This window comes from Phoxinus phoxinus, assembly GCF_949152265.1.
Source record: "Phoxinus phoxinus genome assembly, chromosome: 7".
Classification (NCBI taxonomy): Eukaryota; Metazoa; Chordata; class Actinopteri; order Cypriniformes; family Leuciscidae; genus Phoxinus; species Phoxinus phoxinus.
The window spans coordinates 287,933-310,922 of NC_136882.1; the positions used below are offsets into that span (position 1 = coordinate 287,933).

Genomic DNA, 22,990 nt, shown 5'->3' on the forward strand with positions numbered 1-22,990 from the left:
GAGTATATTGGCCTCTCTAGCGAGATTCCTATTAGTCATTCAGTCCGGCGTGGCGTCTCCGTTCCCTTCTTCAGGTGGGTTGACCGATCACTATGTGGGTCAACTAAAGAAAACATCCCAATAATTCTGAAAAACAGCAGTAGGGGGTACTCTAATACATTACATACTCAATGTGATGTTTTTGTGAAATCTGTAGATTTACCGATATTACTAACTTGAATATAAAGCTGTAATTTACAAAAAAAAATTGTGAAATCTCTGTTTCCTCATTGTGTAATTTAGTCATTGGCAGCCAGTGCTGGGTAGATTACTTACAAATTGTGGTCAGTTACTGATTTAAGTGCTTCATTTTTAGAATCTGATGACATAAACCAGAATACATGTCATCAGAAACTACCCAGCACTGTTGGCAGCGATAGCAGAGAGTTCCTTTTGATTCCTGCTTGCATTCCTTTCACTTTGCTGCTGCTCCATACTATAGCTCAAAGCCAGAGGATCAGAAAGCTCCCATTACTGTAACGGCCATATTTCTTTTTGCATCCCACCTGTAGTCAGACTGAGGCTGTGAGACGTTCATCTCTCCTGTTATGTTTACTGAGGGAACACGGGCTGCACTCCGGGTATCTTTCCCAGCACATTCATCTCAAACTCACATGGCAAAATGTATCACCTGTACAGTTCAAACAATGAACACCCAACACACACATCATGTATCTGTGGTTCGAGGGCAGTTTGTTGATCAGGAGATGTTTGCACTCCTGAGAGGGATCAGGGAGCATGTTTGCAAGTGTACTGGTCTCATGTGCATGTTTCCCTTCCTTCCGAACTCATCAGCAAAGTCTTCATATCTAAAAATGTGAAAGTTCTATGCGTTTATCAATCTGTGTCAGTTTAATAGCGAACCCTAAAGTGCACAATATCGAACATATATGTACATTCTAGCCCTGGCTCCTTGGTCGAAGCTAATAATGCACAGCCAATGAAATCACACAATCTCACAGATCTGATCGGATATTTAAGCGCATCATAGTTTGCTTGTATACTGATTGTCAGATTATTCACCATGCAGGACAGATCTGCCAACTACCACAGTAATGTAGGGAATCTTGCTCTTCTGTTACTTCCTTTGCAACAGCGTTTACTTCCTGTCTGCAGTGCTGAATGGAACCAAGACATGACACAGACATGACATAGTGTTTGACACATTTTGAAGGAGACAGATCAAAAAGAAATTTGATCCCTTTGGAGTGTGATTTGAGATTTCATCTTCATTCTTTTGTTTGCATCATTTCTGTCTGTCTATCAGATCCAGACCAGCCCAGCAGAGAGCAAGAGTCCTACGTCCTGAACGATCCCGATGAGGGCTTCTCGTCCGGAGCCTCCAATAGCAGCCAGCCGAGCGGTTTCCGTGGGAATGCGGTGCCAGGTGTGTCCGGCCGAGGGAGCAGCTGTAAGAAGAGCCGCATGTCCACAGAGAAACACTGGGACGCTCGGAGGAGAGCCCATCCGTGTCCAGCTCCGGTGAGCAGCAGCACCTCCTCCACAGCTCTTGACCGCAGGCCAGCCGTACCTGATGTGGGCTCGACGGCTCTCGACCGCAGGCCTGATGTGGGCTCGACGGCTCTCGACCGCAGGCCTGATGTGGGCTCGACGGCTCTCGACCGCAGGCCTGATGTGGGCTCGACGGCTCTCGACCGCAGGCCTGATGTGGGCTCGACGGCTCTCGACCGCAGGCCTGATGTGGGCTCGACGGCTCTCGACCGCAGGCCTGATGTGGGCTCGACGGCTCTCGACCGCAGGCCTGATGTGGGCTCGACGGCTCTCGACCGCAGGCCTGATGTGGGCTCGACGGCTCTCGACCGCAGGCCTGATGTGGGCTCGACGGCTCTCGACCGCAGGCCTGATGTGGGCTCGACGGCTCTCGACCGCAGGCCTGATGTGGGCTCGACGGCTCTCGACCGCAGGCCTGATGTGGGCTCGACGGCTCTCGACCGCAGGCCTGATGTGGGCTCGACGGCTCTCGACCGCAGGCCTGATGTGGGCTCGACGGCTCTCGACCGCAGGCCTGATGTGGGCTCGACGGCTCTCGACCGCAGGCCTGATGTGGGCTCGACGGCTCTCGACCGCAGGCCTGATGTGGGCTCGACGGCTCTCGACCGCAGGCCTGATGTGGGCTCGACGGCTCTCGACCGCAGGCCTGATGTGGGCTCGACGGCTCTCGACCGCAGGCCTGATGTGGGCTCCACGGCTCTTGACCGCAGGCCAGCCGCACCTGATGTGAGCTTCACCGCAGAACGGAGCTCAACTGGTGCTGAAGCGCGCAGATACTCCAAGCTCAGCCTGCAGGAGCAACATCTGCCTGAGACGGAGCTGCTGTCACCTAAACACTCCCGGTCGCCCAGCTTCAACATGCAGATCATCTCACAGGTGTAGAACTGGATCCTCCACCACATCTCTGAACACTTAGTTTGACTGTCAATTCTCAAAATAATAATTTACCCTAAAAATGGGAATCTTCATTATTTACTCAGCCTCATGATATTCCATACCTGTACTGTTTTCTTTTTTTCCATGAAACATAAAAGTGGTCTGAACTAGGAATGTGGCTGGGAACAGCTCTACATGATTCATGAAAACATGACCTTGGAAAAGAGGAGAGTTATGTAACAGAAATGGCTTACATTTGGGGCTGTTTCTCACACAAAGCTTTTGGAAGGAGAAGAAAGTCGTACAGGATTGGAATGACTCAAGAGAAAAATGATATGTTTTGTTGTTGGCTGAACTAATGGTGCGTTCCATTTGTCCTCGGAAGTGGGAAAGTCCTAGTTCTCTGTAGGAACTTTTAACTGGAAGGCCGACTCAAGTCAGTGGCAGCTGGGACACGGGGGAAGCACAACCCTGATTCATTCCCAGCTCCGACATGCCTCTTCCGGGTTGAATGGAACGCAGCTCAATCTCTTAAACCCAAAGCAGCGAACAGACAGATGTTCCTCTCAGTGCCAGACCGACGTGAAGGGTGAATTCTGAGATGACAATCAGCAATACATGATCCATAGTCACCTGAAAGATTTGAATGTGTTAGTGTAGCGTCCAATGCCTTTCTCTTATTTGGATCATATTTTTCATTTGTTGTTTTTATGTCAGTGTTTTGAAATACTTTCCATAAAATTTAATTCCAAAGAATGTTTGTTTATGATACAGACCTGTTGCTTTTACTATTGCTTGCTAGCTTGATTCATTTGCAGTTAGTTTATGCCATTCAGAACGGATATATACAATATGGCTTATACAGATTTTGACCAACATCAGAGAATGTTTCCTTCTTGTAGAGACTAGCAGGTTTCAGCAGGAATTAGTCCATGAACTTCAACATATAAGTGATGATTTTTCTTGTTTAACTGTGTGAATAATGTAAAATACTGTACTGTCTGATCATTCAGTCCAAAGGCAACATAATGTATATGTATATGTGGGCGGTCGGTGTTGTATTTTGAAGACACTTTTATTCAAAGCCATTCCTGAAACGTTTCAGTGCTGTTCATAAACTAGAGGTCCATGGATCTTCACATCGGTCTTCATAGAGGTGGTCTGCAGGTCAGGCTGTTCTGGGACTGAGGGATGTGTGATCAGACATGACATTTGTTTCTATAGATGACCGCACTGTCCAGCCTGTATCTAAGGCTCACGTACAGATATAGATATAGAACCTCTTGAGAAACACAGCAAAAGATGTCCTGTGCTGCTGTTGTGTGTTGTTATGTGCATTATATGTGCTGTATAGTTACTCTCTGGTCATAAAGTCACATTACTGTGTGTGTGTGTGTGTGTGAATGTGTTGAGTGTTTCAGCATAAATGTGGATCTGTATGATGTATTCATCTGATAGTTTAACGCTTCACAGCTTGAGGTCCATGATGTTGAGTCTCTGTTTCTGTTACCTTTCACACACACACACACACACACACACACAGCTGTAATGTGTGTGTTATCTTTCACACACACAGCTGTAATGTGTGTGTTAATGTCAGCGTGACATCAATCTCATATCTCGTTTCAATATGTCTCCGGTGTGTGTAGCGGTTGTTGTTGTAATCAAAGCTCCCAACACTGAGGTCTACTTCACATACCCATGCTGAAAAACATGTGAGATTATACTGTGAATAAAACTCATGTCAGCGTTAACTGTGATAAGTGTCATGGTGTTTAAATGATCTTGAAATCCAGTGCCTTGAAAAAAATACTCAATACCTGGACTTGTTCTTTGTCATTATTGCATACATTTGCACTATAATCTTTGGAGCCTTCTTCATGATCTTGGCTCTGGGCTGACAGACTGATGTGGCGGAGCTGGTGTGTGTGTGTGTGTGTGTGTGGATGCCCTCGACCAGCAGCAGACGGAGAGTGTGTGTGTGACTTCAGCGGCCTGTAGGGGGCAGTGGAGTCACGCCGAGGTAGGATGTGTTTCTTCACTGACGGAAGTCATTACTAGTGGATCGCCATGATCTTCACTTTAGATACTGATCCAAACAATCAGCAATTGACTGTTAAAAAAGACCCGCCTTTTAGTTAGTTACTGTTAATGTGTCAGACAAGGCACATTCTTAGGCATGTTGCAGTACTTAGCAAAGTTCATCCCAAATGTTTCAGAAGTGACTGCACCTCTCAGAAAGCTGCTGGAAGGACAAACACTCTGGCATTGGGAGAGTGTACAACAAGACAGCTTCAATCGTCTGAAAGTGCTAGTGAGTACAGCACCAGTGTTGACATGTTATGATGTGAGCCAGCCAGTTACCTTGTCTGTGGATGGGAGCTCAGGAGCTGTGATTCTTCAGGAGGGACAGCCAGTAGCGTTCAGCTCGAGAGCACTAACAGATTGTGAACAAAGCTATGCACAAATTGAAAAAGAGCTGTTAGCAATTGTGCACGGCTGTGAAAAATTGCACCAATATCTGTGTGGACGCTGCATTCAGGTTGAGTCCGACCACAAGCATCCATAAAGCTCCGTCCAGACTTCAGAAAATGATGATGAGACTGCAAAAGTATAGCCTGATGGTGAGATATGTTCCAGGAAAGGAGTTGCACATTGCAGATGCATTGAGCAGAGCTTACCTTCAAGAGCATTGCACTCAGGACAGCAGAGAAGAGGACGAGATAGAAGTGAGTTTTATACTTCACCAGTTGCCTGTTTCAAAGGAAAAAAAGAACAGTTTCAGTCAGCAACTTTAGAGGATGAAGAACTGAGATCCGAGAAGCGGTTCAGTAAGGGTCAAGAAGCCAAGTAACAAAACCTATCCAGCAGTACTGGACTTTCAGAGAGGAACTGAGTTACACAGATGGACTGTTGTTCAAAAATGCTAAACTAGTAGTCCCAAACAAAATGCGAGAGGAAATGCTTGAAAGAATCCATGAAGCACACATGGGTATCGTAAAGTGCAAGGAAAGAGCCAGAGACGTCTTGTTCTGGCCAGCGATGGCAAAGCAAATTGAAGATGTTGTCAGTAAATGTGAGATCTGCAATAAGCACAGAAACAGCAATTCCAGAGAGCCACTTGTGTCACTTCCTGTCCCAGAAAGAGCATGGTCAAAGCTTGGAATGGATGTTTCACTTCAGAGATGCTGATTACCTCCTCTGTGTGGACTACTTTTCCACTGGGGTTAACCCACTGGGGTCGGCAAACGTGCCGGCGCGTTTTGCTCGTTTTTTTTTTTACATAGCAGCAAAATAGATTTAAAATACTCCATCATTTTTGGTCATACAGATTTAAGAAATATGAAAAAATAAGCTGTTAAATGTCTACTTTTTTAAATGTCCACTTACAATCGAAATAAAACATTGTGCTTTTGTAAAATAAAGAAAGTAAACAGGGTGTGCTTTCTGCCTCTCCGTCTCCGTGAACTTTTTTTCTAGTGCACGTCTGTAAACTCAAACAAAACTCAGCGAATACTATTCACTCAGACATGAGATATATGTAAGGGTTAATGCCCGACGAGGTGTCCATTGTCAGGTTTTAATGGACGACGGCGAGGTGTGAACCGGCCGACGCGCAGCGGAGACACCTCGAAGGGCATTAACCCGCTTATACCATGGCCACTTGCCAAATAACAAATTTTTAAAACATTAGTTTATATTTTAATTAGTTTTACAATCGAAATCTAAAGTTACAAGTTTCAAACAATAACTTGGTTTCCTTGGTTACGCCTGACAGTTTATTTAGGTGTCCTCTATCACTTTTTAACGGACACCCTGCAGCCAATCAGAATCGAGTATTCACCCAGACCATGGTATAAATCTCTATAATCATTTAAGTGTGTACTTTTAACTTATCTAATTCAAAACTAAAACAAATATTCTCTGTTTATGTAATCTATATAAAAAGAGCGAGTTCTCATGTCAGCTCATTATACCTCGTTATCTTTTAATGTGACCACGCCCACGCAGAGCGCGCGCTATTCAAACGCAAATGATCTGAGGCAATACATGCAAACCGGCCACATCAGCTCGATAAAACACACCAAGTTTAATCAGATGAATGTACTGTGTGTCATCTTGTGAGGAATAATCCAGGGAAATTTACCTCAGAAGTGCTGGTTTCACTTCGAGGAGCAATGGATCCAGTTGAGGATTAGTAGTAAGTGTTTTATTCTTATACGCTTTGTTCTAATCGCGATATGGAATAGTCTGTAAACCGCAAAAAGACTGTTTAAATATGAATCGTGTTTGTGTGTGATGAATGAATGGCATATATGCGCTGTTGTGACTAGTTTTGGATAGACTATAAAGTGTTTACTGTAAAATAGACATCAAATAAGCTTTTGTTAGCCAGTTTCTGCTCATATGTTAAATATATAGTATGTTTTGTCAAAAATAAACTCATAAACTATAGATGTTAGTGTTTGTTCCAATGTAACGTTAGGCTATATCAAACTAATGAATCCTTAACTTTTGAAATATGTATGATACTTTAAAAAAAGAAAGATTACACTTGAAATATTGTTAAAATTGTAGTTATTGTTGATTTACATGTGAACACTTTTTAATAAAATAGCAAAAATATATTTACAAGGTAGATGTAAAATAATCTTTATAGGTCAATATAAGCCTTCTCATTAAATTATTTATTGTTTTTTATTAGTGACACATTTGGGCAGAGGATGTATTTGTCACGGGGTGACGACCAAGTGGAACTGCCCCGCTCTAGTTTTGTTCCTAGAGGGAGCGAGTTCGATGGAACACCGGAACAGTTCCGGTTTCTTCCGGTGTAAACAACCCGACGGAGCTTGCTGATTAGGGAAATGAGTGACAGCTGGGCGAGAAGCAGAGATTGAACCACGAGGGGGATTATAAAAGGATCCGGTCGATGGGCAGTCGGGGGTGTGCTCTTTTTGTGAAACGGGACAGTGAAGTCTGCGCTTTGTGCGGGAGGACTTTCTGGACGAACTCAGGTTGGAGACGATCCGTTGCGGCTGATCTACTGGTTGTATCGGACGATCAGAGGACAGATCGGGAAAGAACTCCCTACTAGGAAGAAAATGCTATGATGTGGTAAAACCCCCTGGCGTCCGGTGAGTCCTGTTCGGAACTGTTTAATGCCAGTCGAGACTCTAGCGCCAACGATATATACAGTTTGGATGTCCAGTTTGCCAGTGGAGCGGAGCGAGTCGACTGGGGGCTACGATAAGAGACCTTCCACTGTGAGTTGATGTGAGTTGCAGTGCTTATTGTGAAAGTGAACACGTGTGATCATTTGAAGTGACTGAATTATGCACTAGTGTGGAAACTGAAGTTTTACGTCTGCCTGTTCTCAGTCGTCTCGTCGTAGGCTCTGAAGGCCGAACTGGAATGTGCTAACTGTTGTGTATTGAGTATACGCTGTGTAGGAATGCAACTTCGTCCTGTCCAAGTGGAAGAGGATTTATGAGAAACTGCTCGCTGCCGTGGAATGCTGACAGCGCTGTACTGCGGTAAGAAGATTCAGCTGTTGGATGTTTAGTCTGTTATTCATCACGTCTGCTCTGTGAATGTAGAAAACTGCCTGTTGCTACGGAATGCTGTTGTTGCTGTCCTGTGGAGTGGAAGCCCAGCTGTTGACGACCGAAACCCGTATACACTTCTTGGGTTCTGTGAACATAGAGACATTGTCTTCTGCCCGCGAACACTGCCATTGTTGCTCTGCGAGCACTTGTCCTTGGCCATCGAATGCTGTCATCGCTGCTCTGTGGTAAGAAGATTCAGCTGCTGGATGTTCAGTTTGTTATTCATCATGTTTGCTCTGTGAACATAGGGAAACTGCCCGTGGCTATTAAATGCTGTTATTGCTGTCCTGTGGAGAGAAAGCCCCGCTGTTGACGATCGGAACCTGTATACACTCCTGGGGCTCTGTGAATACCGAGAGACTGTCCTCTGCCCTTGAATACTGCCCTCGTTGCTTTGGGAGGAATTGTTCTCTGCCATCGAATGCTGTTGGCGCTGTTCTGTGGTAAGAGGATTCGGATGCTGGATGTTCAGTCTGTTGTTCGTCACATTTGTTTTGTGAACCCAGAGGAAACTGCCCGTTGCTATTAAATGCTGTTGTTGCCGTCCTGTGGAGAGGGAGCCCAATGGTGGACGACTGAAGCTGATACACCCTTTGGGGCTGTGTGAACACAGAGAGTCTGCTCGCTGCCCTCGAGATCCCGCCCTCACTGTCCTGTGGTAAGAAGATACAGTGGCTGAATGTTAAGTCTTTGATTCACTATCATCATTCTGTGCACATAGAGAACCTATCACCCCCAGCCGAAGAGGAGCTGCTGTGCAGACCCCCGCCCGTGCCTGAGCCACTACTTACCTTCCACTACTCACCTCCAGCCGAAGAGGAGTTGCTGTGCAAACCCCCGCCAGTGCCTGAGCCATTACTTACCTTCCACTACTCACCTCCAGCCGAAGAGGAGTTGCTGTGCAAACCCCCGCCAGTGCCCGAGCCATTACTTACCTTTCATTGCTTACCTTCCATTACTTACCTCCAGCCGAAGAGGAGCTGCTGTGCAGACCCCCGTCCGTGCCTGAGTCATTACTTACCTTCCATTACCTGCCTCCAGTTGAAGAGGAGTTGCCGTGCAAACCCCAGCTAGTGTCTGAGTTATTGCTCACCGTCCATTACTTACCTCCAGCCGAAGAGGAGCTGCTGCGCAAACCTCCGCCGGTGCCTGAGCCATTACTTACCTTTCATTGCTTACCTTCCATTACTTACCTCCAGCCGAAGAGGAGCTGCTGTGCAGACCCCCGCCCGTGTCTGAGCCACTACTTACCTTCCACTACTCACCTCCAGCCGAAGAGGAGTTGCTGTGCAAACCCCCGCCAGTGCCTGAGCCATTACTTACCTTTCATTGCTTACTTTCCATTACTTACCTCCAGCCGAAGAGGAGCTGCTGTGCAGACCCCCGTCCGTGCCTGAGTCATTACTTACCTTCCGCTACTCACCTCCAGCCGAAGAGGAGTTGCTGTGCAAACCCCCGCCAGTGCCTGAGCCATTTCTTACCTTCCATTGCTTACCTTCCATTACCTGCCTCCAGTCGAAGAGGAGTTGCTGTGCAAACCCCTGCCAGTGCCTGAGCCATTACTTACCTTCCGCTACTCACCTCCAGCCGAAGAGGAGTTGCTGTGCAAACCCCCGCCAGTGCCTGAGCCATTTCTTACCTTCCATTGCTTACCTTCCATTACTTGCCTCCAGCCGAGGAGGAGCTGCTGTGCAGACCACCGCCCGTGCCTGAGCCATTACTTACTCTCCATTGCTTACCTCCAGCCGAAGAGGAACCACTGTGCGAAGCTCCAACAGCGATAGATTCATCACGTACTTCTGGTCGAGAGGGACTGAAGAGTGAACTACCCACGCCACCTGCTGGATAGAAAAAGGAGATTTGACTTGTTTTAAGTAAATAAAAATAAACGTTTTTGATCATTACTTTGTCTGTCGCTTGGTGTCTCTGGGTAACTCCTCGAGGTGGTACGTTGCTGAAGGGGAGGGAAGTCCACCCCGACCTGTGACATATTCCAAAACTTTCTGAAAAACAGTATGAGAATTAACTGCACAATTACTAGAAATGTTTACCTTGGATATTATACAATTTGCATGTATAAAAAAAAGAAAAAAAAAAAAAGAGAAAAGGCTCCAAAGAATGGCTCATATATCCTATTTGAACAGGATTGGTTTTCAGGTATGACTATGTACTAAAAATGTGCTTTTGACTTTAATTTATATTTGGATTATATATATATATATATTATATATATATATTTTTTTTTATTTTGTCCTCACATTCTTTCTTGTGTGACACACCTGAATGAAAGGCTCATTATGCAGGGTCATTATGCGGGGTCATTAAGCGGGGTCATTATGCGGGGTCATTATGCGGGGTCATTCAAATAATGGTAGACAGTTTGTAAGTGCTGAAATGCGAGCGTTTGCAGCCAGCTGGGAGTTCATTCATACTACCTCAAGTCCTGGATTTCCACAGTCAAACGCTCAGGCAGAGAGGGCAGTGCAAACAATAAAAAATCTGCTGAAAAAAGCACAAGACAGTAACAGAGATCCGTACATTGCTCCCCAGTCGGTCAGTCTGCGGCGTGATGGAGTCGGTCAGTCTGCGGCGTGATGGAGTCGGACAGTCTGCGGCGTGATGGAGTCGGTCAGTCTGCGGCGTGATGGAGTCGGTCAGTCTGTGGGGTGATGGAGTCGGTCAGTCTGCGGCGTGATGGAGTCGGTCAGTCTGTGGCGTGATGGAGTCGGTCAGTCTGTGGGGTGATGGAGTCGGTCAGTCTGCGGCGTGATGGAGTCGGTCAGTCTGCGGGGTGATGGAGTCGGTCAGTCTGCGGCGTGATGGAGTCGGTCAGTCTGTGGGGTGATGGAGTCGGTCAGTCTGCGGCGTGATGGAGTCGGTCAGTCTGCGGCGTGATGGAGTCGGTCAGTCTGTGGCGTGATGGAGTCGGTCAGTCTGCGGCGTGATGGAGTCGGTCAGTCTGTGGCGTGATGGAGTCGGACAGTCTGTGCGTGATGGAGTCGGTCAGTCTGTGGGGTGATGGAGTCGGTCAGTCTGTGGGGTGATGGAGTCGGTCAGTCTGCGGCGTGATGGAGTCGGTCAGTCTGCGGCGTGATGGAGTCGGTCAGTCTGCGGCGTGATGGAGTCGGACAGTCTGTGGGGTGATGGAGTCGGTCAGTCTGCGGCGTGATGGAGTCGGACAGTCTGCGGCGTGATGGAGTCGGTCAGTCTGCGGCGTGATGGAGTCGGTCAGTCTGTGGGGTGATGGAGTCGGACAGTCTGTGGGGTGATGGAGTCGGTCAGTCTGTGGCGTGATGGAGTCGGTCAGTCTGTGGCGTGATGGAGTCGGTCAGTCTGCGGCGTGATGGAGTCGGTCAGTCTGCGGCGTGATGGAGTCGGTCAGTCTGTGGGGTGATGGAGTCGGTCAGTCTGTGGCGTGATGGAGTCGGTCAGTCTGTGGCGTGATGGAGTCGGTCAGTATGTGGCGTGATGGAGTCGGTCAGTCTGTGGCGTGATGGAGTCGGTCAGTCTGTGGCGTGATGGAGTCGGTCAGTCTGCGGCGTGATGGAGTCGGTCAGTCTGCGGCGTGATGGAGTCGGTCAGTCTGTGGGGTGATGGAGTCGGTCAGTCTGCGGCGTGATGGAGTCGGTCAGTCTGCGGCGTGATGGAGTCGGTCAGTCTGCGGCGTGATGGAGTCGGTCAGTCTGTGGCGTGATGGAGTCGGTCAGTCTGCGGCGTGATGGAGTCGGTCAGTCTGTGGCGTGATGGAGTCGGTCAGTCTGTGGCGTGATGGAGTCGGTCAGTCTGTGGCGTGATGGAGTCGGTCAGTCTGTGGCGTGATGGAGTCGGACAGTCTGTGGCGTGATGGAGTCGGTCAGTCTGTGGCGTGATGGAGTCGGTCAGTCTGTGGCGTGATGGAGTCGGTCAGTCTGTGGCGTGATGGAGTCGGTCAGTCTGTGGCGTGATGGAGTCGGTCAGTCTGTGGCGTGATGGAGTCGGACAGTCTGTGGCGTGATGGAGTCGGTCAGTCTGTGGCGTGATGGAGTCGGTCAGTCTGTGGCGTGATGGAGTCGGTCAGTCTGTGGCGTGATGGAGTCGGTCAGTCTGTGGCGTGATGGAGTCGGACAGTCTGTGGCGTGATGGAGTCGGACAGTCTGTGGCGTGATGGAGTCGGTCAGTCTGTGGCGTGATGGAGTCGGACAGTCTGTGGCGTGATGGAGTCGGTCAGTCTGTGGCGTGATGGAGTCGGTCAGTCTGTGGCGTGATGGAGTCGGTCAGTCTGTGGCGTGATGGAGTCGGTCAGTCTGTGGCGTGATGAGTCGGACAGTCTGTGGCGTGATGGAGTCGGTCAGTCTGTGGCGTGATGGAGTCGGTCAGTCTGTGGCGTGATGGAGTCGGTCAGTCTGTGGCGTGATGGAGTCGGCCAGTCTGTGGCGTGATGGAGTCGGTCAGTCTGCGGCGTGATGGAGTCGGCCAGTCTGCGGCGTGATGGAGTCGGTCAGTCTGTGGCGTGATGGAGTCGGTCAGTCTGTGGCGTGATGGAGTCGGTCAGTCTGCGGCGTGATGGAGTCGGTCAGTCTGTGGCGTGATGGAGTCGGACAGTCTGTGGCGTGATGGAGTCGGTCAGTCTGTGGCGTGATGGAGTCGGTCAGTCTGTGGCGTGATGGAGTCGGTCAGTCTGCGGCGTGATGGAGTCGGCCAGTCTGCGGCGTGATGGAGTCGGTCAGTCTGTGGCGTGATGGAGTCGGTCAGTCTGTGGCGTGATGGAGTCGGTCAGTCTGTGGCGTGATGGAGTCGGTCAGTCTGTGGCGTGATGGAGTCGGTCAGTCTGCGGCGTGATGGAGTCGGTCAGTCTGTGGCGTGATGGAGTCGGTCAGTCTGTGGCGTGATGGAGTCGGTCAGTCTGTGGCGTGATGGAGTCGGACAGTCTGTGGCGTGATGGAGTCGGTCAGTCTGTGGCGTGATGAGTCGGACAGTCTGTGGCGTGATGGAGTCGGTCAGTCTGTGGCGTGATGGAGTCGGTCAGTCTGTGGCGTGATGGAGTCGGTCAGTCTGCGGCGTGATGGAGTCGGTCAGTCTGTGGCGTGATGGAGTCGGTCAGTCTGTGGCGTGATGGAGTCGGTCAGTCTGTGGCGTGATGGAGTCGGTCAGTCTGTGGCGTGATGGAGTCGGTCAGTCTGTGGCGTGATGGAGTCGGTCAGTCTGTGGCGTGATGGAGTCTGTCAGTCTGTGGCGTGATGGAGTCGGTCAGTCTGTGGCGTGATGGAGTCGGTCAGTCTGTGGCGTGATGGAGTCGGTCAGTCTGTGGGGTGATGGAGTCGGTCAGTCTGTGGCGTGATGGAGTCGGTCAGTCTGCGGCGTGATGGAGTCGGTCAGTCTGTGGCGTGATGGAGTCGGTCAGTCTGCGGCGTGATGGAGTCGGTCAGTCTGCGGCGTGATGGAGTCGGTCAGTCTGCGGCGTGATGGAGTCGGTCAGTCTGTGGCGTGATGGAGTCGGTCAGTCTGTGGCGTGATGGAGTCGGTCAGTCTGCGGCGTGATGGAGTCGGTCAGTCTGTGGCGTGATGGAGTCGGTCAGTCTGTGGGGTGATGGAGTCGGACAGTCTGTGGCGTGATGGAGTCGGTCAGTCTGTGGCGTGATGGAGTCGGACAGTCTGTGGCGTGATGGAGTCGGTCAGTCTGTGGCGTGATGGAGTCGGTCAGTCTGTGGCGTGATGGAGTCGGTCAGTCTGTGGCGTGATGGAGTCGGTCAGTCTGTGGCGTGATGGAGTCGGTCAGTCTGCGGCGTGATGGAGTCGGTCAGTCTGTGGCGTGATGGAGTCGGACAGTCTGTGGCGTGATGGAGTCGGTCAGTCTGTGGCGTGATGGAGTCGGTCAGTCTGTGGCGTGATGGAGTCGGTCAGTCTGTGGCGTGATGGAGTCGGTCAGTCTGTGGAGTGAAGGAGTCGGTAAATCCAAATCCGATAATCCAAGAATCGTGGTCACAAACAGGCAATATAACAAAACCAAACAGGGGTAAGTAAACACTCGAAAGAGACTGGGTAAACTGGCAATACTTTGCAACATGATGAACAAATAACATTGCTTTTAACTATTTTTAGTGGAATTAGCCGACATGCCTTTGAGAAACGATCTATAATTGTTAGAATTGTGGTGTTACCATTGGAGCTGGGCAGATCTGTAACAAAATCCACAGCCAGATGAGACCAGGGACGCTGAGGAATTGGCAGGGGTTCTAGAAGACCAGCTGGTAGTTCCCGGGGTGTCTTGGACTGAGCACACACACTGCAAGATTTGACATACTCAGAGACATCATTAATTAAATTAGGCCACCAAAAGGAGTTACGCACCAGTTTGATTGTCCGTTGAATGCCAGGATGCCCGGAACTCAGCGAAGTGTGCACCCATTGCGTGATCCGTTGATGAAGAGACCTTGGGACAATATGCTGGCCAGGAGGACATTCGGGAGGAGGTGGCTCTGTCTGTTGTTCACGTTGTAATTCTTCCATCATATCCCAACGAATCGGTGCCACAATGAGTGAAGGAGGAAGAATTGGTCCTTGGCAGCAGGAAGTTTCATTTGAGTCGTACCTTCGTGAAAGGGCATCAGCCTTGCTGTTCTTGCTTCCCGGGCGATAAGTGACTGTGAATTGAACACATCACCTTCTCTGATACGGATTAAATTATAGACCCTTTTACAGCCCACGTGATCAAATAGTTGCACGCGCATTTTGGCAACGGAAGTGGTGTTGTTCCCCACTGGCTCTAACGTGTTAGCAACTCCGAAAGTTTATCAAAACGGTTTCCCAGCATCAAAATGTCTGGTTGTTACGTTTACGGTTGCACTAATCGATATTCCACCAAGGGGCTTAAAGGTTGTGTAGGTAAGAATTGTCTAAATAACTTTTTTTCAAATTGGCTTAAACTGTCTTTATATACCAATACATAATTAAAATGTAAGTACTTTGAAAAAGAGAGTATAAAAATTGAGTGACTCTAGTGTATTTAATCTTCAAAAAACACAGCTCATTAATTCCTACCGGTCCGGGACGAAACAAGTGATTGGCTTGCGCGACTGTCACTCTCCGTCGCCATGACTACCGCCGCTATTACTGGCTCTGCCCATCGCGCACCCGTTTTTAGGTGGGAGTGAATGGAATTAATGAGCTGTGTTTATTGATGATTAAATACACTAGAGTCACTCAGTTTTTTATACTCTCTATTTCAGAGTACTTGCATTTTAATTATGTATTGGTATATAAAGACAGTTTAAGCCAATTTGAATAAAAGTTTTTTAGACAATTCTGACCTACCCTACCTTTAAGTTTTATAGGATTCCGACAGGATCACGGCCGTTTCAGAAGAACCGGCAGCGCCTGTGGCTGCAGGCGATTAAACGTGTTGATTGGAGCGAAGACATAATAAAAAATGCTCGCGTCTGGAGCACCCGCTTGACACTCTGCTGATTCTCGCCATACTTCCGTTGCCAATATGCGCGCGCATACGCTGCTACGTCATCATTGTGTACAAACAGTAAAAGGGTCTATTGGCACTGCGTAGATCTAATTTAGTGAAGATGGTGGCTTCTCGTACTGTCTGTCTCACTTGTGTATTATAAGAAATATCAAGCCCACAACAATAAGAAAAGCCGCAGATGAGGCAATGGGGTTTCACTTTTATGTGTTTCTGTAGTGCTGTCATGCAAGCTATGTCTACAAAGGTTTAAACCAAATTTGAGTATCCAGAAATATGATTTTTGAAGTATTTTGTATGCATGTCCTCATCTGTCATATTTTGCAGTGTTAACAATACATGAATGTTAAGATTGCACCCCTGTGTTAATATTTTTCACAAGTACCCTTTTCTGCTTTTTTAGAGCAGTTCTGGAGAAATGGGTCTGCTGGGTAATTTATTTACAACACAACATCATCCAAAGATACACAACAAATGGCAAAAAAGCACATTATTTAACACACTGAACTAAAGACAGAGACTTAACCAGTCACACACCTTTCCTTTCCTGAAACAGTGCATACCTGTCATTTCCCAGGTGTTCGATTTTTCACTTTACCTCCTCATGCTCATGTTGAAGTCAGCAGGACGGGTACCCAGCTAACACAGTTACGTTGTGAAGACGTAACCGGACCGGACCATATTCGTCGTAGCGACGTACCACATAACGTTCCAGCAACGTAACTTTGTGATTCCCATAATCGTCGTGGCGACGTTATAGTGGTACGTTGCAGGAACGTGACGAGGACGTCTCAATGACCAAACTGGCATGTTGCGAGGACGTAACATCAAAGGACCATATTAGTTGTAGCGACGTACCACATAACGTTCCAGCAACGTAACTTTGTGATTCCCATAATCGTCGTGGCGACGTTATAGGAGTACGTCGCTGGAACGTGGCTGGTACTTCCTAACGACCAAAATAATACGTCCACATTTATGTTTAATATACTTCTCACCTTTAGTCCTGGGAATTAAGATGTGCTTGATCCATAACCTCGAAATCCACATACAACTGATAAACTCAAACATTTCATCCTCTGCAGTAAAACCTTATTCTAATTATAGGGAATTGTGTACTATCGTTTTCAGTTAATACATTTAGGGATCAATACGTAATGGAAACCAATACAAACCCCTATTAAATTCTAAATAGAAAATGGCCCAAAACCCACACTGTATTAATTTATTAATCAGCATTTATTCAGTGTTACTTTGTACAATTACTAAGCCAATACATTTTTAACATTAATGTTACGAGTAAACAGTTATGAGTACAGAAATGAAACATCAATTAATTAATCAAAAAACATAATCAATGAATAATGTAACCAACTATTAAAACGCATTCTTTTTATTGAAAAAAGTGTCTTATCATTAGGGATGGGTGTAGTTAAATAATAATTTTACCACTGATACTTAGCAATACTCTTATTGATACTACTCTTCATATACTCTTTATAATTTGGCGGAAAAACAAAGACCTTAAAAAAATGAAAAGATTCAGCAGTTTCTTTATTATTAATTTTATTTGCAGAAATAGGTTAAATTATTTCCTGAGTGTCATGTGAGGCTACAAATGTCTGGTGGTGATGTGCTTCATTGCTTCACTACCAGTAGCTAAACCTGAACAATGTGACAATTACCAAAGATCTATAGTCCTTGAGCTTCTCTGAAGCTAACAAATAAAAAAAACATATTGTTCGTAAAAAATATATAGATTTCTAACATCTCTCCTGTATTATTTCACCTACCAAAATATACATCAATAGTTTTTTGTTCAAGAAAATGAGCATGATGACTTTCTCAGAGAGAATCTGAGATCTCTCATTCCTGACTGTGTCCCAGCTGTGGTAAACGCTCCTTCAGACAGTGTTGAGGAGGCAGAGGGAGATGATGGAGCGCTGTGGGAGAAGAGGAAGAGTGTCTTTCTTACCCCACCAGCGGAGGCGGGTCTTCTGAGGCACGGATAGGAGGAGGGTCTCGCTCTATATATTCACTAGAAGCTGATAAATTAATTGTACCATGCTATTGTAGTCAGGTTTATAGCTTTTTGTTAGTAAGGTATAAGAAAATTGTCTAACTTACGCGTTCCTCCTCCTCTTCCTTGTCCCGAGCTGCACTGTCACCTCATCGTCCTTCTAGGCAGCTAAAACAGAGAAGCACTTTATTAAATGTTGCTAATCTACAACTTTTAATGCTTTTGAAAGTCATTTATGCTCACCAAGGCTACATCTATTTGATCGAAAATACAGTGAAAACTGTAATATTGTGAAATTTTATTACAATTTAAGCAACTGTTTTCTATGTGAATATATGTTAAAATGTAATTTATTCCTGTGATCAAAGCTACATTTTCAGCATCATTAACTTACTTCAGTCTTCAATGTCATATGATCCTTCAGAAATCATTATAATATTATGATTTGATGCTCAAAAAACATTTTATATTACATTCTAACATTTCTAATACTATCCAGTCATTCTAGATCAGTGGCTCCGTGTAAGTGACGTCATCGATAAACAGCAAATACTAATATTGGATAAATTATCAGTTGGTTAAATTAATTAGCCAATTTCCACTCACCCATTCAACTGCCAGCAAATCCTTTACAAAACAAACAAAAAAATCTCACCTACACATAAAGTTGTGATTAAAAGCCTAAACTATAACCAAGAGCTTAGGTTAGCCTAACAGAGCTAAGAGCTCTTCTGAAAACGGTTGAAATGCTAACGGACTTTTTCGAAGACACTAAACTATTTCTATGAAGTAAATATTCAACAGATGTGTGTCAATAACACGTAAGAAAAATGTCAAGAACAGTTGTGTGTATTATTTGTGTGATTTTAGACTTAACTCACCTGAAAGTAGTGAAAACAACAGCGATAGATGGAGTTTTGCTTTTTGTCAGTTGCAGTGGTCCGCGCCGTATCCATGGCAACCACTCCAGTGTTTGAGGTTTGAAAGCGACTCGCAATGTTCAACCAATCATAGTCAGCCAAGCAGCATTTACATAAATAAACATCTAGAATTAATACATTAGGCTACATTAATAAAAATCTCATGAATTTAAAACTCATTTTGAAGCTCGACCCGCTCATATGTGCAAAATGCCGCCACTCCACGTGAAGAGTCATTTTTATAATTTATTGTTTTTTTAATAATTAAAAATACATATAATATATTTTAATATAACGTTTCAGAAACATTATGGGAACTTCCTCAAAATACGTCTTATCCCGAGGAGAACGTTAGAGATGTGGTCCACTGGTTCACTGATAACTTAATAAAATCTGAATATTAAATGTAGATTAAAAAATATATAAAAAAATATAAATTTATAATTTTTAGTAATAAATTTAGTTTAAACTAAAAAGTAAATGTCCCATATAGGACGTGCCCACGACGTTTCTGGAACGTTAGCCAAGATTATAAAAAATTGAACTTTACCACGACGTCCTCACAACGTTGTCATAAAGTAATGTCACGCTGACCAAATGACGACTAACTGACGACGTCGTCACAACGTACTGTGTTAGCTTGGTAGCTACCTAAAAAAAAAATATATATATATATGTAGCAGTAGGGGATTTCCCCTTTCCTGTTTCTTTTCGTCATTGCCCTTATATGGGAATGGGTGGATGAGGTAATTAGGGCCAGCGTATTTAAATGTTTAGACAGGAAGCCCTAGAATGTAGGCTGTCGTCACACCCGCCCCTCTTCCGGTTTCACTATAGTCCAGGTAAGCGACGGAGGTTATGCACGGCTTCGTGTGGTTTTAAAATGTTTAGACTGTTTTTATCTTTGAAGGATCGCTGTAACCGTTTCGTCTGCGTACCCTGGGAGTTGCGTCGAGCACTCATAGAAAGCTTTGAGGTATGACGGCGATCACGATCTGTTGTGATGTGGGTTGTATGGGGTTAGTCAAGTTTAATGGGTTATTGTGTGTTTTAGTGGAACATTTCGCGAGTGCATCCTGACATCGTGATGTGTGATCCGTGATGTGTGTGTGATTCTCGTGTGGTAGGGGAGAGCCGGGACGATTGAAACGCGGGACGGATGAAACATTGCGATTTTCTTGAAAACCACTCACGTCATGTACGTCATATTTCTTCAGCACGTATAACACGCAATGCCTACCAGACCCGCGAACACATTTCTTCTTTACGTCATGCCGTTTTGGATTTAAAGCCGGAAAGCTGTTTTTGAGTGCAGTAAGTGAATTATTTCGTGCGGTACTTTTTTTTTGACTGACAATTTGTATTTATTGTTTCATGTGCCATTGTAATGATAATACGGCAGGTGTATTAGTACTGTAACACCCTTAAGTGTGCAATATCAAAGTTTTTTAGTTTAAGGGGAAACCAGGTTTAACTGTCGGGATGCGCTGTCGGGACGGATGAAACAGTGCCACCTGCCAGTTAAACCTGGTCATAGGAAAACCGCTGTTAAGGCTATTCAACTAGTAAACACTCGATATGACTCAAGGAAGAAGTATAAGATAATTAATTGTAAACGGATTTGTCTGTCTTTGTCAAAATAGCCTATTAGAAAGATTACACAAAATGCGCATAGGCTTATCGCCTATGTTTAATGGGTGATAGAACAAAATGGTTAAAATGAGCCTTTAAATTAAAATAAATGACAAAATATGCTTGTAACAATATGTACACAAGTTACTTGTCAGGTATTGTTCATAAAAACAAGCATTAGATGAATAGTTGCCGTTTAAACTGTTATGTTTCATCCGTCCCACCCGTGTTGCAACCGTCCCGTTTAGGCGGGACGATTGAAACAAAGCACAACTACCGATCAAAGTCAATTTTTACTTAAATCATTCTATATTTGTACCGAATAACACATGATACTAAGAGAACACATATGTGAGTTGTTGATCACACACACACAAAAAATCTATCTGTAACCTTATCGTAGAAAATGACGTTTATCTGACAAGTGTTTCAACTGTCCCGCCTCTCCCCTACGTATGATTTAGTAATGTTTTGTATTGATGATTGGAGTAGATCCTTGTCTGATTGTTATGTTTTGTTTTGCAGTCTTCCGCGTACCACGTGATTTCATTCAGGTCGTGCTGCTGTTTTTCTATGACTAGATTATTCTTTTGTCCTTCGTGAACAATTATTTTGTTAGGTTTTCATGACTTAAATAGTCGCTGTGTGTTTTTGATTTAATTTTATGGTTTGGCTTATTGCTATTTCTGTAATTGAGTTGGACTGATCAGTGTGATTTGGGCCGTAGTGCCGTGTGGTGTTATATTAGTGTCTGTCTAACGGTCATCCATTCAGTATTTTGGGGTCCTCACTGCCAATGAGGTTGGACAGATTATTTATCACCTGTGCACCACCTGATCTGGTCATTCATCATAATTGTGTCTGATGTGATTGTTGTGATTATTTTGTATGTGTATCTTCCCTACTAATCTTTCTTTTTGTTTCTTTTTCTTTGTTTCGAGTCAAGGCTGAGTGCGCCGAGGGGGAGGCTAGTCACCTGGGTGAACACATTTGCTGTGAGGTTGGAGCACCAGGGTTTGAGCACCTCTTCATATGTAGTTTGCCGTGCACACATAAATGGTTGAGCGCACAATTGTTTACAGCTAGCTTGCCACCCCTAACGTAAGCTTTAGCCTTGCCGTTACATTCTTTTTGTAGTAATTATTTTTCTTGTTTGTTTTATTTTGTGGGGACGGTACATACATTTTTGTTTGTTTTGTTTGGTTTAATGTTATTCAGTGCTTGAAAATCAGCGATGTCTGGAGGAATGTTATTTTAACATTTGATATATTGTGTATTGTTATAATAAACTTGCCAGTTATTTATATTACAAACAAATGGTGCTAGTGGGATATTTTTCCTTTTAAATAAAACCATTAATTTATTGGATGAAGCGACTCTGTCTTTTCTCTGCACCACCGAACCTGGGTCCTTTTTATATTTCCTTGGGTGCAATTCCCAGGGTGGCGTAGTCTGTGCTCTCTGGATTTAGTTATACTAAGAAAAATCATACCGCTCTCGTCACAAACATAAAAAAGCTGTGAACATGCTGATATCAAGAAGAAACCAGGGCTGCATGATTGTGGGAATACATTTTAGATTTCTGGTGAAAATTCCTTTTTAAAATTTACTAAATACACACACACACATATATATATATATATATATATATATACATATATATATTTGTTGTGCCTTGTAGGCATATACCTGCAGGGCTGAATCAAATAATAATAACAATAGAATAGCAGGCATAGTTAAAAAGGAACACTTCAGTAACACTACACTAGAGAAAAACATTGATTATCATGTTACTTCAAATGTTTACAATTGATATGACGTTATGAAATGAGATTGGAGTAAAATCATGGTGTGTTTTGCTTTTCAAACGCACGTCGCGCGAATGACTCAAACTCACACAGCGCGTGCAGGGAACATTCACTGAAGCATCGAGCAACAGTTCAATGGCAATATGAAGTTTATGCAACAATAACACTAACTAATATAATTCAGAATTATTTCTTACCTTAAAATCGTTCTTGTCTTCAAAACGCATTCTTCTTCTGATGTAAATCCAATAAGTTCACAGCGTGTCTTCCAAACTCGACGACATGCAGAGGACTGAAGTTTGCCGGCGCTTTGTTGTTGAGGTAATGAGCGTGTTCGCGCGACGCATGGACGATTTGCATCTCTATATGTTTTGCGCGTGTGGGTGTGGTCACATTAAAACTAATGAGCAAGCGTTTGAGAAACTGGATATCTTGTTGGTTTTATACAAATTACTTAAACAGAGAATATTTGTTTTCGTTTTGAATCAGATCATTTAAAACTACACACTTAAATGATTATAAATATACAGAGCTCATAAATGTGTGACAAGTATTCGCTGAGTTTTGTTTATGTTTAGAGACGTGCTCAAGAAAAAAAAGTTCACGAGACGGAGAGGCAGAAAACACACCCTGTTTAATTTCTTTATTTTACAAAAGCACAACGTTTTGTTTTGATTGTAAGTGGACACGTACAAAAGTAGACATCTCACAGATTCTTTTTTCATATTTATTAAGTCTGTATGACCATATATGACGGAGTATTTTAAGTTTATTCAGCGGCTATGTGAAAAAAAACGCGCAAATCACGCCGGCGTGATTGCCGACCCCAGGGGGTTAACAGCGACAACTGCTGCGGTCAACTCGAGTCTGGGAATGGTGACCAGTTTGAGTGGGGCTACTCTTGACTTCCCCATGAGGAATGCACAATGCTTCTCACCTTGGCTATTCTCTAGCAGCAGATAAGACACAGTGCCATATGCGGACTCTGAAGCATCTGAAAAATGATGTAACTGTGCTGCTGCAGTACATCCAAAATCTACAGGCTTCCAACACCTGCTCACATTGAAGGTAGAGAGATGACTGACATCTTCGATCCATCTTTTCCAATCTTCAGCGTGTTTTCCACC

General features: G+C 45.1%; 1 protein-coding gene across 5 annotated transcripts in view; it reads left to right on the plus strand.

Annotated features, from left to right (window-relative positions):
* LOC307001471 (hyccin 2-like) overlaps positions 1-2,438 on the plus strand; it is a 68,308-nt gene extending 65,870 nt beyond the window's left edge. For all 5 annotated transcript variants that reach the window (XM_079617980.1, XM_079617983.1, XM_079617981.1 and 2 more), the window contains one exon: positions 1,307-2,438. In XM_079617980.1, the coding sequence (XP_079474106.1) occupies positions 1,307-2,433 (1,127 nt within the window). In that variant the 3' untranslated portion in view covers positions 2,434-2,438. The remainder of the gene's footprint in view (positions 1-1,306) is intronic.
* The last annotated feature ends 20,552 nt before the right edge of the window (positions 2,439-22,990 follow it).